The 15,631-nt window shown below is 41.5% G+C and overlaps 3 protein-coding genes across 4 annotated transcripts; 1 reads left to right on the top strand and 2 right to left on the bottom strand.

Annotated features, from left to right (window-relative positions):
* Positions 1-463: 463 nt before the first annotated feature.
* Positions 464-6,318, bottom strand: eef1g (eukaryotic translation elongation factor 1 gamma). Of its 2 annotated transcripts, none has more exons than XM_076046429.1 (9): positions 6,176-6,318; positions 5,127-5,285; positions 4,876-4,939; positions 4,024-4,310; positions 3,795-3,924; positions 3,299-3,512; positions 2,423-2,595; positions 1,549-1,673; positions 464-840 (listed from the first exon to the last, which is right to left on the bottom strand). In XM_076046429.1, exons 1-9 carry the CDS (start codon positions 6,185-6,187, stop codon positions 679-681), a joined length of 1,326 nt encoding a protein of 441 aa, XP_075902544.1. In that variant the 5' UTR covers positions 6,188-6,318; the 3' UTR covers positions 464-678. The 2 variants fall into 2 exon arrangements, with proteins under 2 accessions (XP_075902544.1, XP_075902545.1); XM_076046430.1 differs by lacking the exon at positions 6,176-6,318 and adding an exon at positions 5,610-5,631.
* A 111-nt stretch (positions 6,319-6,429) lies between these two features.
* polr2g (RNA polymerase II subunit G) lies at positions 6,430-9,042 on the bottom strand. Its single transcript, XM_076046432.1, has 8 exons — positions 8,763-9,042; positions 8,365-8,474; positions 7,825-7,984; positions 7,574-7,624; positions 7,423-7,488; positions 7,236-7,307; positions 7,006-7,039; positions 6,430-6,808 (listed from the first exon to the last, which is right to left on the bottom strand). Exons 1-8 carry the CDS (start codon positions 8,772-8,774, stop codon positions 6,795-6,797), a joined length of 519 nt encoding a protein of 172 aa, XP_075902547.1. The 5' UTR covers positions 8,775-9,042; the 3' UTR covers positions 6,430-6,794.
* A 439-nt stretch (positions 9,043-9,481) lies between these two features.
* On the top strand, positions 9,482-11,948 carry LOC142901774 (uncharacterized). Its single transcript, XM_076046431.1, has 5 exons — positions 9,482-9,696; positions 9,776-9,937; positions 10,032-10,131; positions 10,870-11,000; positions 11,306-11,948. The coding sequence occupies exons 1-5, from the start codon at positions 9,643-9,645 to the stop codon at positions 11,594-11,596; spliced, it is 738 nt and encodes a 245-aa protein (XP_075902546.1). The 5' UTR covers positions 9,482-9,642; the 3' UTR covers positions 11,597-11,948.
* The last annotated feature ends 3,683 nt before the right edge of the window (positions 11,949-15,631 follow it).

Genomic DNA, 15,631 nt, shown 5'->3' with positions numbered 1-15,631 from the left:
CTTCTTATGAAAGCAGCCTCAAAGCAGGACCAAAAGTTAGCAGACAACATTCTCATCCCCATTTGGGAAACCACAGCCCAGTAATTTTCTCCCTCTGGTGGAAATTCTGTTCAACCAAACACACGATGAAAAAGAAAACGGCTGACCACCACTGCCCTCTGCAGGGGAACGACGGCACTTCAGTATCAGCCAAAATCACAAGCAGTTCAGAGCGCCACTGAAAGCCGGCGACTCCAAAGAATTCATTCCAGTGGTTGGCTGTTCTATTTTTATTTGTAAGTCTTTTTAGCGTACTGGCACTCGCACTGCAGCAACATAAGCCAATTTCGCTCATACATTTCCAGTTTTTAATATTGCTCTTAAAAAAAAAAAAAAAACGCACTCATCAGAGTTGCAAACTCTGAGACAAGTAAGTGACATCACTTTTTTGGGTTTAAACAGAGGTCAGACCAAACACATCACATCCCATTGATGGCATTGTGGAAAATGCTTTATTTCGCAGGTCACAACAAAAACAGTTTGTTTGGGCCACCAAGACAAAAACGTTGCTTTTCCTTTGCATCACTCATTTCCAAGTCATTCTTGCAGTATAGCGAGCACGTGGTGACTTTAATGTCCAAAAGTTGAAAATACTGGAAAGCTGAAGCGCAAAGTGCTTTCGTTCACTGTTCCACAGTCTTACTTGAAGATCTTGCCTGAGTTGAATTTTTTGTCGCCCAAGTGCTTGAATTCACCCTCCCAGGCAAAGTACTCCTTCACCAAGGTTTTGCACTTCTCGCTGTCCGGGTCGAGCTTGGTCCAGCTGTATGATTCGTAGTCAGTGTCCCAGTCTTTGCTCAGCTAGGAGGCAAGCAGTCATGACAGTGTTATTCGAACGTGCGTGATTAATACGCTTCTTGGTCACGCGAGCGTCAAACATGCCATCGACCACTATAGCACGCATTGCCACGCACAGTCTTAATGTAGACAATCAATACAGTATGCTTTATTTAAAGAAAATGGTCATGATTTAGTCAAGACTCTAATCCAGCGCAGAAACTAATTCTCAGTCCACTGAATAGAGTGAAAAGGGAGCCAGACATCTTAAAATGAACAGTGTGCCCATAGCATGAACCAGCCTTTTACTCACTAAACAGAGGTGACTGGGATGAATATGGCCTCAGGTTTCTCTCCCCCTGTCAGATTAAGACTTGGTGCCATGATTGGACACTGCCTTGCCCAATGACAGGGGAACCATCAAATAGAATCCAGATGGAACCATCAAGGCTGGTTGATTTGTACATTTGCAAATCTCCAAGATGTTTTTGCAACGTATACACCGATCACATCAACGCAAACGTTCAAGTCAGTGGGAGGATTAACGTGACGGTGTTTCCCAGCTCCGGTTTTTCCCAGCTCCGGTTTTGAAACTGCTCCATTAGCTATATGATGTATTGAACCGTTTTGCATGACTGTCAGTGTAGTGCAAATGCAGCAACAACACAGAATTGACTGGCGTCATCCGTCAACAATAAAGTGATAAGAAGCGAGGAACTGTTTTGTGCTTACCGTGAAGGCCAATTCCTGCCCCCTCATGATCCAGATGCCAGTGATGGTGTTGTTGTTGTCAACGCCTGACACGATGACACTGGCAAAGGCGTTCTTTCTCAGTTTTTCCAGGCGCTGGAACATACCTGCGGACAGCATCAGCATGGTGAACACAGGCCATCACTTACAACACAAACATACTGAAGACAAATCTTCCATGATATCTTCCCACCGACCTTCAAGTCAAAAATAGTCATGGATTCTAGACTACAGATATTTCCCCCCTCAAACTTATTTCATCTAATTTCCGACATGCACGCAGATTTCTTGGTAACATCAAGGGACAAACGTCAGTTGTTGCATAATTAAGTAGTTTACTCAATAACATTTAAAAAGCTCTAAAAAGATCTGTTTGGCTACTTCATTTAGTTGGTATGCAAGTCATGTCCACATTCTCCAGTTTCACCTTCCCCTCCTCCCATTCACTCAGTGTTGCCTTAAAATGACCGTCTGTATTGTTCATTACTTTTCCCCCATTACAATTTACAATTGAAGCAGGTTGTGAAGCAATTTATCATTGAGCCAATCACTGTCATTTGTTGTTTATTAAAAGTGTTGGTCGGGAGGAAGAGGAAATGTGCAGACTAAGGATGTTGCAGCTGGCTCCGCCTCTATGATCAAGAGTAAACACACAGGTTGCTGCCTCTACTTCAGAAGTGATTACACCACTAGCTCTGCTAATAGCAGAGCATTATTCATGAAATCGCCAGAGTTTGATATATTGTTCATTAAAAGTGAATAGACTCACATAGACTTTAAAGAACCAAGAAACATGATAATAAGCAATTTATTCTTTAAAAAAAAAAGAAAAAAAATGTAATGTGCAGTATCTCACCTCCGATCAGGTTGGAGCTCATGAAGCAAAGCTGCAGTTCGTCTGAGTATTTGTACTCGGAGAACCAGATGGAGTATCCCTCGCGGTCAAAGCGCTCCCAGAAAAAGGGAATGGCTACCTCCTCAGTTGCCTCGTTGGAATAAACTTTCTTAAACTCGTCCATGACAAAGGGGCTGAAAGAAGAACACACGGTTGTTCACACCAACTGTGTAATAGAGCAAATATCACACTTAATTCTTCCAACCAACGTTGCTTTAATTAACTGTTTAAAAATAGTGTTTTAGCTTGTTTAAAAAATAATTGATGCATATAATTTTACACAATAATTCTACATTAAATATATATTGTAATAATTACTCGGTTTGCAGGGCAAAATCACGTCAAACAGAAAGTGCAAGAGCTTAAGAGTGTTGAATCTTGATTATTTCTTTAGTCAAGAGCTTAGACAACGTCACATGAGACCACGTCAGCATGAACATTGACTTAGGGTTCATCACGGTCTTGATGCGAGTGGGTCCTTAGCACTAGTCAACTGAAGAATGTAGAATTTTTACATGTTTCAGATTGTGCCCATAGCATGAACCAGCCTTTTCCTCACTGAACGGAGGTGACTGGGATGAATATGGCCTCAGGTTTATCTCCCCCTGTCAGATTAAGACTTGGTGCCATGATTGGACACTGCCTTGCCCAATGACAGGGGATGACCCATTTTAAAGGGAATGGCTACTGAAAGGATCATACCTTGTTTTAAAGCAAGGAGAATGTTCTCATCTGCAAGGGTGACCATTTCAATCAGCATTTGGGATTTTAAAAGTATCCAAGTCAAGTCTCCTCAAACACCTACCAGAAAAAAAGAAGGCATCAAAGTGTTTGTACCTCTTTGGCAGGTGTCCAAAGGGGTCCTTGGCTTTGGGCTCTGCAGCCAGAGCAGCTTCACTGGCGTCCATGTCGTCGTCTTCTGGGGCAGGCTTCTTCTCTTCCTTCTTCTTTTCCTTCTTTTCCTTCTTCTCCTGAGGTTTGGATTCCTTTGCTGCCTTCTCTTTTTTAGCTGGTGTGTCCTTCTTCGGCTGGATCTCGGCAAACTTCTTGGCTAGAAAACAAAACAAGGAAACATTAAATTTAAGATTTGTCAAATTGGGAAGAGGGGCAACCACAAAGTAAATTATTTGTTAAAAACACTTTGTTGGGCAAATACAGACACATTTATCAATAAGATTGCTAATATAATCATAATATGAGAAAATAATTCAGTTGAATGCACGACATAAAGAGACCAATCAGCCGTATAAGTAACAAGTTGCATGATCTTGGGTTGACAGTGTTTGCAGGGCCTGAACAGCATCTTAATTACACTTTGCTCTTGGAAACTCACCGTCAAACTGACTCATCTTCTCGCAGAGCTTTACCTCTCCAAGGACTGCCTTGAACTGGGGCTGGTTGACACACGTGACAAACCAGCGGGTCACATTGGGGTAAGGCTGGCGGAAAGAAGGCTCCAGGACCTGCAGGTGACAAGAGTATGGTGACGAAACTGATAAATGGGAGACCTGGGAAAATGAAATCAGCATCTTTGCTTTCACTGATGAGTGTAGTTGTCGTACCTGCTTGTACAGCCAGAGCATAGAGCAAGCCACAGTGATGTCAGCCAGGCTGACTCTCTCTCCCACCAGGAAGGTGCGGGTGATCAGGTGTTGGTTCAGCAGTGCAAGGGCTCTCTTAACATCTTCCTTGGCCTGCTCCGTGGCCTGTTTGTTGAATTGCATGATCCCCAGAGTGGGGAAGACCCACGCACTGGCTGGAGGGATGATCTCCGAGTCGGCAAAGCTCACCCACTGCATCACCTGGGCTGCAGCCTGGGGAGTGGCGCCGCGCATGGCTTCATTGCTCACTGTGGTTCGGGACATTGTTGTAAAAGAGATGCATTGGGTCAGTGACTTCATCCATTGGGTGAAACAGGGAAGCATCAACGTAATGTGCAGCATTTCTAACTTGTGTAACAGGTGTACCATGTCGCTCTTTTAGGACAACCCCGATACACACTGAGGCAGCGAGTCTTAAGTCAACAGTGAAGGGCCAATTCTTGTTCTGTCAAATACTAACTACTAAAAAACACATCATAAACACTGAGAGAAAAAAGGGCGATATTGACCTGCTTTATTTACTGTGCCCATAGCATGAACCAGCCTTTTACTCACTGAACAGAGGTGACTGGGATGAATATGGTCTCAAGTTTCTCTGCCCCCGTCAGATTAAGACTTGGTGCCATGATTGGACACTGCCTTGCCCAAGACAGGGGACACTTGACTCCTGAGAATTAAGCCATGTTCAACCTAGTGGCCCTTTATTTTATTTTTTACTACAGCTATGATAACTTTCATGGTCACATATCAATTCTGGACTGACGCCGATACAGACAGCTAAATCATTAGACAATTATAAACCATGAGACTTACAGTAGTGAGCAATGGCATTACTCTCAAACAGACAGAAGCCGTCATCTCCCTGGTAGGCAGGTACCTACAGGCAAAACAAGCACGTTAATATTATATATACATACATACATACATACATAGTCAAAAACCTGCTAAACATGCTCCTTCCAATTCACAAACATCTTACCAATTCACACTAACAACTTATTTTCAAGCACAGGCAAGTACACACCAACAGAAGTACCACATACGTGACATTTTCTTATAGCTACCTTGCCCAGGGGGAAGTTCTTGAGGAATTCAGGAGTACGGTTCGTCTGTCCGAAGGTGAAGGCAGGGCTGCTGCTGGCAACTTTGAGGCGAGCGCCACTGTACTGGGCAGCAATTTGGGCCTTGAAGGCCCGCCAGTTCTCTGGGTACGTGTACAGAGTCTGGAATTTAAAAAAAATAAATAAATAGGTAGGACAGGAAAGTTACTGATCCATCTAAGACACAACTGACATCTGTTATATACAAATAATCAGGAATGAAAAAACTGGCTTGACACAAAATCTGGCAACTTCACATGTTCATCAAATAACTTTTTCTCATCTGAAACGACCTGTGCAATAGCAGCTATTCCTCTGAAAATTGATCTTATTCCAGAACCACACCTGAAGTAATTTACACAATGACTTGCTGTATTCAGAGAACCTTAATAGTGCTAACGCGATGCTATTTTCGCAGACTCATTAGCATCCCCCCAGTCTCCTTACCATTAATTCCGCAAAAGATGCAGCCCAGACAGGGTTTTAACAGCGATTTGGCAGAAAGAATATTTTACAACTATTCCGACAATATGATTCTGCTTTAAAACGCGAACAAACATTTAGTTCCATTCACGTGGCTTTTATCTCACGGTAACATGCTACAGAACGTAGCAACCATTCCCCTCATCGTCCTGCGAAATGTTAGTGCATGGTCACTGTTAACATAAATAATAGTCCACCATGACCAGTGAGACTGTTAAAAGCAACTTCACCTGTGCCCACGACGATTACATTTTGCCGACCTAGACATACAACGTGGCATTAACTTGGAGCAGTAGAGGGGCGTCATCCAGTCTGAATGCTACGTCAGGTTAGCAAGACGCAACCTCAGTGCGACTAAACGTTGAATGAATTCTTCCGAAATAAGGCACGAAATGTAACCCATTATGCCCACTGACTCAGTTCACATTGAAAAAAACATGTTAGCTATGCAGATGGTCCTGATATTCGGTGGATTGAGCCGGGAGATGTGAAAGGAAAAGACAGTCTTGCCACCTCTCCATTTTACTCACCCCTGCCGCCATCTTCAGGACGAGAGAAAGGAAGAGCGTGAGCGCGCTGACGTATTTACGCGCATGGGCCGCGCGCGCCCTCTCGGTTTCCAGGCTCCACGCTTCCCCACATGAGCTTTCAGGGCCACCGTAGTAAAAGCGAGGTTCACATTTTAACAAGTAATGAAGTACATGTGCCCTTTTGCTACGGTATTTTAAACAGGTAATGTTTGCGATATATTATCTTATAGCAATTTGATTAAAATAAAAACAAACAGTTTGAACATATATTTTTTTTATTATAGCCACATATAAAACAACAAAAAAAAACTCCATGGTGAATGTGTAAAGTATGCATGATGCATAATATGTTAACCAGAAATTATTTTTGCATTGTTTGCCATCTGGTAATCAATTAAGAAAGACTAATTCTGACTGAGCAGTATCGCAGCATAGCTATTAAAACCCAGAAATGCACGTGAAGTACAGTAAAAACAAAAACAAAAAACTATGCAATTCCACTGCCAGTCAAAATTAATCGCCATAATAAGGATTTTTGCCATAGAAAAATAATCGATTTAACACAGGAATAACTAAACAACTTAAAAAACAAGACAAAATAAGTTTCTTCTTCGGCAGATCAGCTCACAAGGCCTAAAAAAAAAGAAAAAAGAATCAAGTGGTTAATAAACAAGAGAGTAATTCACAAAATTTCAAAAACAAAACAAAAATAATACCAAAAAAATAATAACAATTGTTTGGTTAGAAATCTAGGCCCTTTTTGGAATCAAGAAATGTCTTGTCCACCAAACAAATTACCATAATGGGGAAATGTTTAGTGTAATACTTACCCAGGTAATCGTCCATGAGAGAACCTATGGCAAACTGCAGAAAGAGGGAAATGTTTTCATTTGTTATAAATCAGTATACAAAAAGAATATTAAGGTGTGACATTTTGAGTTGTAGGGTTTTACTATTTTCTAGGTTTGTTTGTTTTTTATGACAAGCATAGATGTCAAAATTGTCTCTAACTTAAAAAGCAATTACTGAGATAATAAACATAAATGAACAAAACACTTACAATGTCGTTCTTATCGACTCTTGTTCCAACAATCTTTAGCCGAATCTCATCATCTTGCTGGATTACAATGTCCTAGAGAAGAAAGAAAAAAAGAAAAATCACCCTTAGCACTGGACTCTTTTTGTAGTTCATCATCATTAAGGTGTGGCTAAATATAAAATGTGTAATGTTTCTCTTTTTTTTTTACCTCATCAACTGTCTTGTAACAAGGAGGGTTAGAGTTTGGGTCAAACTCCATTTCTGAGGGTATTGACTGCAAAAAAAAAGGCTTGAGTTAAACAAAAACTTCATAAAAATTTTGTAAATAACTAAAAAAAAAACATAATACAATGACTTACATGGCGGGAGATGAAGCAAGACATTGGGCCGATTTCTGTGAATAAACCCACCTGCAATAAAACAGAATGCAGTGACAGTAATGAATAATATTTCTCATTATAAATATGTACATAATGGAACTAGAGGATGTACAGATATACAGTGTCAGAAAAGGCAGTTTAGCAAAATCCACTGGGGTGGCTGGAGTCATGAGTACAATATATTTAAAGATGTAAGGAAAACAAATTAAATTGTACATCAAGCCTCTCACCTTGTTAACCTGGGTGACCACAGCATCCACCACTTCCCCCTTAAATGGGCGGAAAACAATGGCCTTGTACTTTACTGGATAGAGAACAAACCCTCTCCCTGGCTGGATCACACCTGCCCCGATGTTGTCAATAGTGGTGACAGCAATCACAAAGCCATACCTAGAAGGCAAAACACAAACAGATGACTGGTGCGACCAGTGTGATCCTCATTGCTTTGTCAGCGGAGGGAGAGTTTGGGTCTGCACTCGTCCAAGTGATTATTCTTGCTGTTTAATCATGCGTTAGGAATGAGACATAAATCTCTTGCTTACTAGACTATGTATGCATTTTGTGCAAAAATTGAGCGTTCTACCTATTGCACAAAGCAGCAAAAATACTGCCATGTTATGTTGATATTTCACACAAACACCAACGGACTTATTGGCAGTTAAATCATATGCATAGTTTCATATCAGAGTCCTAAGCGACATGAACGGAAAGGGAATAACCGAACATTTCATCCTTCTCATAGATAGTATTTAAAATAGTCTTCAACTCACTTGCCAGTACAGGTACCCTCCACTTCTGTGAACAGCTTTTGCTTGACGGTATTCAGGAGGTTCGGGCCAAAATACCTGGGGTGTAGCAGGATTTCGTGTTCCAGCGAAATCTGGAAGACAAAAAACACGAATGTTGGGAAAACAAACGGATATATTATTCTAACGTTTTCATGAAGTGTTTGTTGTGGGAGCTACATTTAATATTACAAATTGTTTATTATATTTTGTCGATCTCAAGTCGCAGCATTGGAAACACTCAAAAGTCGCGAGGAGACTAAAGTTTTGTTTAGCTAAAATAAATTAGCAACGTTACAGTACTATACACGTACACAAAGGACTCAGACCTCAAAGCACTGCTTTTTGCCACCTGAGAACTTCAGAATAATATGGATACTTACATGGTAAAACATTTTTATTGAAGTGTAATATCCGTGGTTGATTATATTTGACTAATCCCGCAAAAAAATGTTTCACTCAATGAATGAAAACCACTCGCTCGTTTGCTATGAAGTATTTCCGGGGCAAAGTTGAAACGCTGTCTGTTTGCCCTCGGTTTTGTCTACAAGGTACTTGGCCGTTGTAGGATGTTACTATTCCTCTTAGTTAAAGAAAGTGTGTGCCGGGATCATCACGCAAATCTAAAACAGATACAAGACAAATTATAAAGAGTATTGTCTATTGATGGTTTTTGTTTTTGTTTTGTTTTTTTATTTGTTTTTAATTTCCCAAAAGTGATGACTAAGGTATTCTAATTTCTGCCCTAAATGTGGGCTTATTTGAAGCTCTTTTTTTTTGTGATTTATGATTGATGCTATGACTGATCACTTTGTGTTACTTTAGTTAAGGCTAATCAAAACTAAAATTGTTTGAATTATACAGGCCTGCTGTTCTTTTACATGTGTGAGCTGTTTGTTTTATTTTCACAATAAAAGAAAAACCTAACTTGTGCTGAGTTGCATTCGAGAGATCAATTTGTCATAACTTTAGGCTAAGAAGGTATTAATATGGAAAACCAGAATAAATATATAATAAACCAGTGATTGTCATGAGACGACCATTCACGTGCATGCTGACCCCTATCGGTACGGAGGTATAAGTTGCCCTGCGTTACAGGCGCGTAACAAGGCGTACCTCGGCTCCGCTGCCCGATTGGTTTGGCACTTTGTAAACGCACAACTCGACGGAAGTCAAATCCTGGCGAGTGTTTTGGTCGAAGAAGTCAGTTTTATTTTAGCTTCCAACGGCTCTCCTTTGTCTGTGATCGCGTAGCGCAGTGATATGGCGAGTAGCCTCCTCTCAAAACTCTACCGGCCGTCAGTTTTGACGCAGCTCGTAAGTTGTGAACGCGTAAACTTTAGCCTGAAATTGCTCCCCCTTTTTGTCACTCGTAACTATCGTGTCATCTGCGTAGGTGTCTCTCCGGTCGACTGTCGGACTCCCGGGGCAGTTGGTGATGGGAAGCAGACTGTGCTCCAGCGATAGCCCGTCAGAGAACATCAGTCGCTACCCGGTTCCGAGCAAAAAGGACCTTCCCATTGATATAGCGGAGCGCATGGAGGAGGTCGAATCAAAGGTACATACAAAGCAATGACGTTATCGTGCTATGCTTTGCTGCACTGTTCCACTGCCATACAGTGAATGTGCAAAAACTCGGCGTTTCCTAACAGGGAGGCTTTTTACCGAATGTCTTCAAAGTCCTCTCCCACAGACCGGCAGAGTTCAGAGCCTTCTTCTCCTACTATGATGAACTTATGAGCAAAGAGACAGGTGTGTATTTGTTTATCAGCAGAGATCATGTCATTACGTGTTCATGTTGAAATTTGTAAAGTTTTTTTTTTTTTTATGGGCAAGCTCTTGGCCATAAATGTTTAATTTCTCAGAGTTTTAACTGGATCAAGCCAATCATTTACATGCATCAGTCATCCACTAAACTCAGCTTCTTGCGCCACACTTGACGCAATAGCACAGGTATATGTAGCACAACACGGCTTCTCTCAGCATCTTGTCTGATGCAGCCCTTCATATCAGGATGATATCCTGAAAATGAACCTTTTTGAACATTGAGATATCCGTTTTTGACATTCTTTAATGCAGGAATTTTTTGTTGGGGAATTTTGTCATTTGCAAAGAGCGGCAACAACAGACTGTTATGAGTTCATTGGTTTTCAAGAACATGCAGTTCTGTATTGTCAGATCTCTCTATGCGTGCTTGGTAGTGAAATGTCTTAAGATGTAGTTTATAATTTTAAGCTCTCTTGATGCATCACACCAGATGAAGCCTCATTTGTATATTGTCTTTAAGTTCCTTGTGTTACTCCATCAATAAATGAATTCTATCTTTGTTTATGTCTGCAAACCATCATGGCAAAAATGCACTGGCATGTAGTTGTCCTTTTTCCACCTTCTCATTTCTCTGCTTGCTTTCCATGCTGTGTGTATTTATCAATGTTTAACAGTTGTGGATGATGCTTTGAAAAATTCAATTACCTGTCTGATGTCTTGCAGGCAGTTTAACCAAGGCAGACCGGGAGATGATTGTAGTGGCGACCAGTATACACAACAAGTGCCTTTACTGTGTGGTATCCCACAGTGCTCTGCATCGCATCTACTCCAAGAAACCCACCCTCGCTGATCAGGTGTCCACTTTATGAAGTTTCACTACTGTTGTTTTTTTGAATCAATTTTTCTGTCAGAACATGACATGACTTCACTTCGTTATGAATATATACATTTTTCACACTATGAAAGAGTGCTCGAAACAATAAAGTTGCTGTTTGCTTAGAACAAGAATTGACATTAACAAACCTACGATCAAACGGACATAAGAGGCACTTGTTGATACATTGCAATTAAATAATTAACATAAAGTTACAACCTTTACAGACAAATAAGTAATAACTAATGTTATATCTTGCGTTAAGACCATATTCCCTTTTACCAGGTCATTGTAAACTACAAGAATGCAGAGTTGTCCCCTCGAGAGCTCGCCATGCTGGACTTTGCAATGGCTGTTTGTCGGTGCGACACCATCACAGAGGATCATTTCACGTCTTTGGAGGAACACGGCTTTGACCGCGAGGACGCCTGGGATATCGCTGCCATCGCTGCTTTCTTTGCTCTGTCCAACCGACTTGCACATCTCACTGACATGAGGCCAAACCTTGAGTTTTACAACTTAGGTCGTGTCCCGCGAGACAAGAAGAAGGACACAGGTGACGAGAAAAAGGAGTAGAGTGGCATCTGTATTTGTTATTTGTCGTTTTTCACTATTATGTGAATTACCATATTCACATTGAAACAAGAGGCCGGTCATATCTTACATCTTAACCACAATCAACCAGTTTTATATTAAACAGGGAATGCAATAACTGCCCCGAGACCATGATGTAATTCCTATGCCAAAGAAAAGGAATTCTGTTTATAAATTTAAAGTATTGTTTTTTTTCAGTTGATGAAAAATCAAATTGAGATACAGATACCATCAAGGTTGAGTTGTTTATTTTTCTTTGGTTGGAACTCAGCCCATGTTATTGTTGTTGTTTTTTTGTCAAATAAACATATCTTATTGATAACATGTGGAGCAATGTCACTCTCAACAATGTCGCAGGTTTCCTGGGTTTGTTTTGAATACCTTTTGATGTCATCATAGATCGTGAAAATGTGTTGACAGAACCATGTGTGTGACATTCTCACTCCTGCACACCTGCAGAGCCTTACGGCATAGACCAGTCCTAAAAGAATAACATTTGATGAAACGTTGACTTAAAATCTAATGCTGGCAATTGTTCTTCAGATACGACAATAACAGAATAATGTTGATTACTTATGGTTTTAGTCTCAGGAAACCAAAAGTAGGCCGCTGACTGAGCACGAAGTGGTGGTTACCACAAGATGGCAGTACACTCCTAGAAAAAGAGAAACGGTACCATCGATTCACCGCTGTAAGAGCAGCGCATTCAAAAATGTTGTTCTGTGGGCAAGATTGCGCTCATTCTTTGGTAGTCTTTTTCACATCTTTACATGCATATGTTAAAGGTTGAACAGGATTCTGATCATCCGCGGAAGTTTTGCTGATGTGAGTCAGCGCTAGCCTATGATGAATGAAGCTAATCAAACAAACTTATCTCAATTTAAAGCACATAATCTCAATTTAAAGCACATAAATAAACCAGCTCAGCGGTCTAGTGGTAGACTGTTCACCATGAGACTCGGGGATTGTGGGTTCAACTTTAATTCATGACTCACTGCATGCAGAAATAGACATCTGATCACTCCTGATAAGGTCAGGAAGCCGCTGAAGAGTCTGTGCTGAGCTGTGTGAAAGTGAATGCATTGCATCACCTGCTCTGTTCTGACCCTATTGTCCTCGTCATCCAGGTAAAGCATCAAATGTCCCACGGCCTTCACATTGCAATACAAGGACTCAGTACACCTCCAAACTCCTGACCGCCACGTCTGCTGTTTGCAATGAGAGGAGACTACAGGCTCCAAACTTTCCGAGCAGCAGCTGCTGTCATACTTCATATTATATCTGTGACGGCAAAGAAGACAACAACAGGAAGCAAATTAAAAGTAAATCATAATACTGAATGATAGGAAAAACTAAATAAACAAAAAACCCATAGTCACTGATAACCTTAGAATAGAGGTAACAGCTTCTAGGGTCAGGCCTTCAATTGTTTTGTATTGTTCAGAGGTATTAGTGAAGTATCACAAAGAAAGGACTGATTTCCAGAACTGCATGTTGGGAGCAAATCATTTCAAATATGCCAAAAAAGCAGAACAAACTAAGTTAAGTGTGGATTTTTTTCATTTATGGGGAGGTCAATGACTTACTAGAGGTACTTGGAGAAGCTACTCAGTGAGAGAGCTATTTTAAGAGAGATGCTTTATTTACATTGCAGGAGGCTTTTGCACAGCGCGACTTACTGAAGGCAATGCAGATGGACATAAGTGCAGAATTCAAATTGAACATGCACATATGGGACATTAGCAAATAGGCAAACACAGGGACAAGGCCATTATCTTCCTTGCTCCGTGGTGTGTGCAGGCCTGCGTGCGCACGTTCTGCCCTGTTAATGTGTGTATCCAAGTCATTAACATTCTCGACAAAGTGTCTCATACCTTCAGTGAGCATTTGTCGCTGAGGTCATTTGCATTCATTTGTTTTGATGGAAATTTACATGTAGCAGAGGGGTGACTTGTCCTGGCAGTCTAATCCCAACAGGCTCGACATCATAAATAGAACGTGCAGGCAGTCACACAGCTGCGACACAGAGCCGATGAGGGGCGAAAAGGCCACAGAGCTATGAAAACAGACCTGACATTATGGAGGGGCCTTTTGGGTCCAGATCTGCTTCCCCACGATAACAGAAATTTACTTTTAAACAACATTGTTACAATCATAATCCGTCTTCATTCTATTGTTGCTTGAAACTGCCTTATTTTGCAAATTTTCCAGCACTTAAATACATCTCTAGCCTGTCAACAAACTCAACAAAATAGCTTTCAATAAAAAAAAAGTCTAAAAATGTTACTTTATTGATGTTGCTGTTGAAGAAATGAACAGAGAAAATGCAAAGGACAAGGCAATAGTGCAACTGATGGTTGCAAGGCACTAACAACAGAACTGCTAGCTGCGCAGAAAAGGATTACGACACAATCCGCCCTCCCTATCTGCAGTTCTTCTGCTTCCTGGAGCTCACGTCGAATGGATCACCTCTGCTCGACCTGATTGAAGAAACCCTGTGGATTAGAACCCATGGTATAGTCTGAGATGGGCAGATGTGCAGTTAATGGTCAGCACCTGCTCACTCGGGGTCAAAACTTTGCATATCTTTTGATGTTCATCATCCTGGCAGCTCCCAGGAATATGCCGCTGCACTGCATCAGCGTATGGCTGAAGCTCTCTCGTGGACCTCAATCAACCGCTGCGAGAAGTGTTTCAGATTAGAACATTCCAGACTGATAATCCAAATGCACATTCACAGAGATTACTCCATGGCTGTGGATTATGGCTCCCGCATCATCTCATATTTGCTGTTGAGAGTGAGCAGGAGCTTTTCAGCAGGCTGGCATCTGCTGTTAAAAGAGTGTTAAGGCATTTGAAAAGAATATTTGATTTCTCATTGATGGACCACTTTCTTTCAATGCCCAATGGCCTACAGCACGGTGAGAACATCTGTATTAGATGGAAGCCTGTTCATGTGACGACGAGCGATTGGCTTTGGCGCTATTATCAGATTATAGGTTCTCTGTTTCTCTGCTTGGATTTTTTTTTTCCTTCAGATTTTCTAAAACGCTTAACTCTTAACTGCGTTTGTCCTGAGGTTTCCTCTCCTGGCAGTCGTCTTTGAGACATGGCAAAACCACCGCTTGGCACCGTCGCTGTATATATTTGCAAAGGCTGCGCTCATTTGTTTGCGTTCTCCATGAACGCTCATTTAATTGCCAGCGTATCTCTACAGGGGGATTTGCATGTCTCACAAATGAACACTCATCATTCAGTTCAGGCCTGCCATTGGAAGAAAGAGTGCTATTCTGTCAGGAGCGACCACGAGGGATGGGAGAGGAGGCGTTGGTCTTTCATTTGAAGACGTGCCATGGTAGTATTGAGACTGTGCCGCTTGGCTAGTGTGGAAATTAATCTGGTATTATTCCGGTAATGAAAGTGCCATGGTAGAATTGGTCAAACATCGGCATCCCAAAATTACTGTAAAAAATAGCAGACAAAAGACAAGACAACAGAGTTTACGCCTCCCTTCTGAGGAGATTGCAATGCAGCAACTGAAGACTTGAATTGAAGGAATGGAATTTTGCTGTTGACTTCTGCCAAGCAACCACCGTTTTTCATCACAATCTACCTGTCCCTCACCTTGCTGCCTGGCAAGAGTGCCTCTGTTTGTGTTGCAATAATGCTGCGTGAGCATTTTAAGCAGACGGAGGTCATTGCCTTTTTGGAAAGCAATAAGATTGAGCCTCAATCCATAACTTCTCCATGGATTTCATTTGCCCCCCTACCCTTTAGCTCTCCTGACCCGTTTTTATTCCCGTTTCTAGTCTAGCTGCAATATTTCACCCTCTGGAGCTGCATTATTGAACAGGCTGGATTAGATTTGCCGTCCGTATTGTTGTGCTTTATAACTTTTTTGGCCCCCCGCATCATCAGCTTCATCAGCTTCACGCTGAGCTCAGTGGTCCGACCATTTGACACTTTCCGACCCAAGTCCAAAGTCTGGTCCTGCTGGGCCGCCACCAGGCGCAGCAT

Source organism: Nelusetta ayraudi, unplaced genomic scaffold (genome assembly GCF_046127955.1).
Source record: "Nelusetta ayraudi isolate G7.1 ecotype Tasmania unplaced genomic scaffold, CSIRO-AGI_Nayr_v1 ptg000090l, whole genome shotgun sequence".
Lineage (NCBI taxonomy): Eukaryota > Metazoa > Chordata > Actinopteri > Tetraodontiformes > Monacanthidae > Nelusetta > Nelusetta ayraudi.
Note: the sequence above shows the minus strand (reverse complement) of the source record. Positions and strands in the feature narration are given on the sequence as shown.

What these genes read in the sequence shown, in the direction of transcription:
- eef1g (XM_076046429.1), bottom strand. An exon ending in AGAACTTCCCCCTGGGCAAG is followed by an intron (nt 4,940 to 5,126) that starts GTAGCTATAAGA and finishes TTTTGCCTGTAG; the next exon opens with GTACCTGCCTACCAGGGAGA. An exon ending in GAAGATGAGTCAGTTTGACG is followed by an intron (nt 3,513 to 3,794) that starts GTGAGTTTCCAA and finishes TTTGTTTTCTAG; the next exon opens with CCAAGAAGTTTGCCGAGATC.
- polr2g (XM_076046432.1), bottom strand. An exon ending in CTTGCTTCATCTCCCGCCAT is followed by an intron (nt 7,489 to 7,573) that starts GTAAGTCATTGT and finishes TTTTTTTTGCAG; the next exon opens with TCAATACCCTCAGAAATGGA. An exon ending in GAGTCGATAAGAACGACATT is followed by an intron (nt 7,040 to 7,235) that starts GTAAGTGTTTTG and finishes CTCTTTCTGCAG; the next exon opens with TTTGCCATAGGTTCTCTCAT.
- LOC142901774 (XM_076046431.1), top strand. Translation starts at nt 9,643, where the DNA reads ATGGCGAGTAGCCTCCTCTCAAAACTCTACCGGCCGTCAGTTTTGACG. An exon ending in TGGAGGAGGTCGAATCAAAG is followed by an intron (nt 9,938 to 10,031) that starts GTACATACAAAG and finishes GTTTCCTAACAG; the next exon opens with GGAGGCTTTTTACCGAATGT. An exon ending in AACCCACCCTCGCTGATCAG is followed by an intron (nt 11,001 to 11,305) that starts GTGTCCACTTTA and finishes CCCTTTTACCAG; the next exon opens with GTCATTGTAAACTACAAGAA.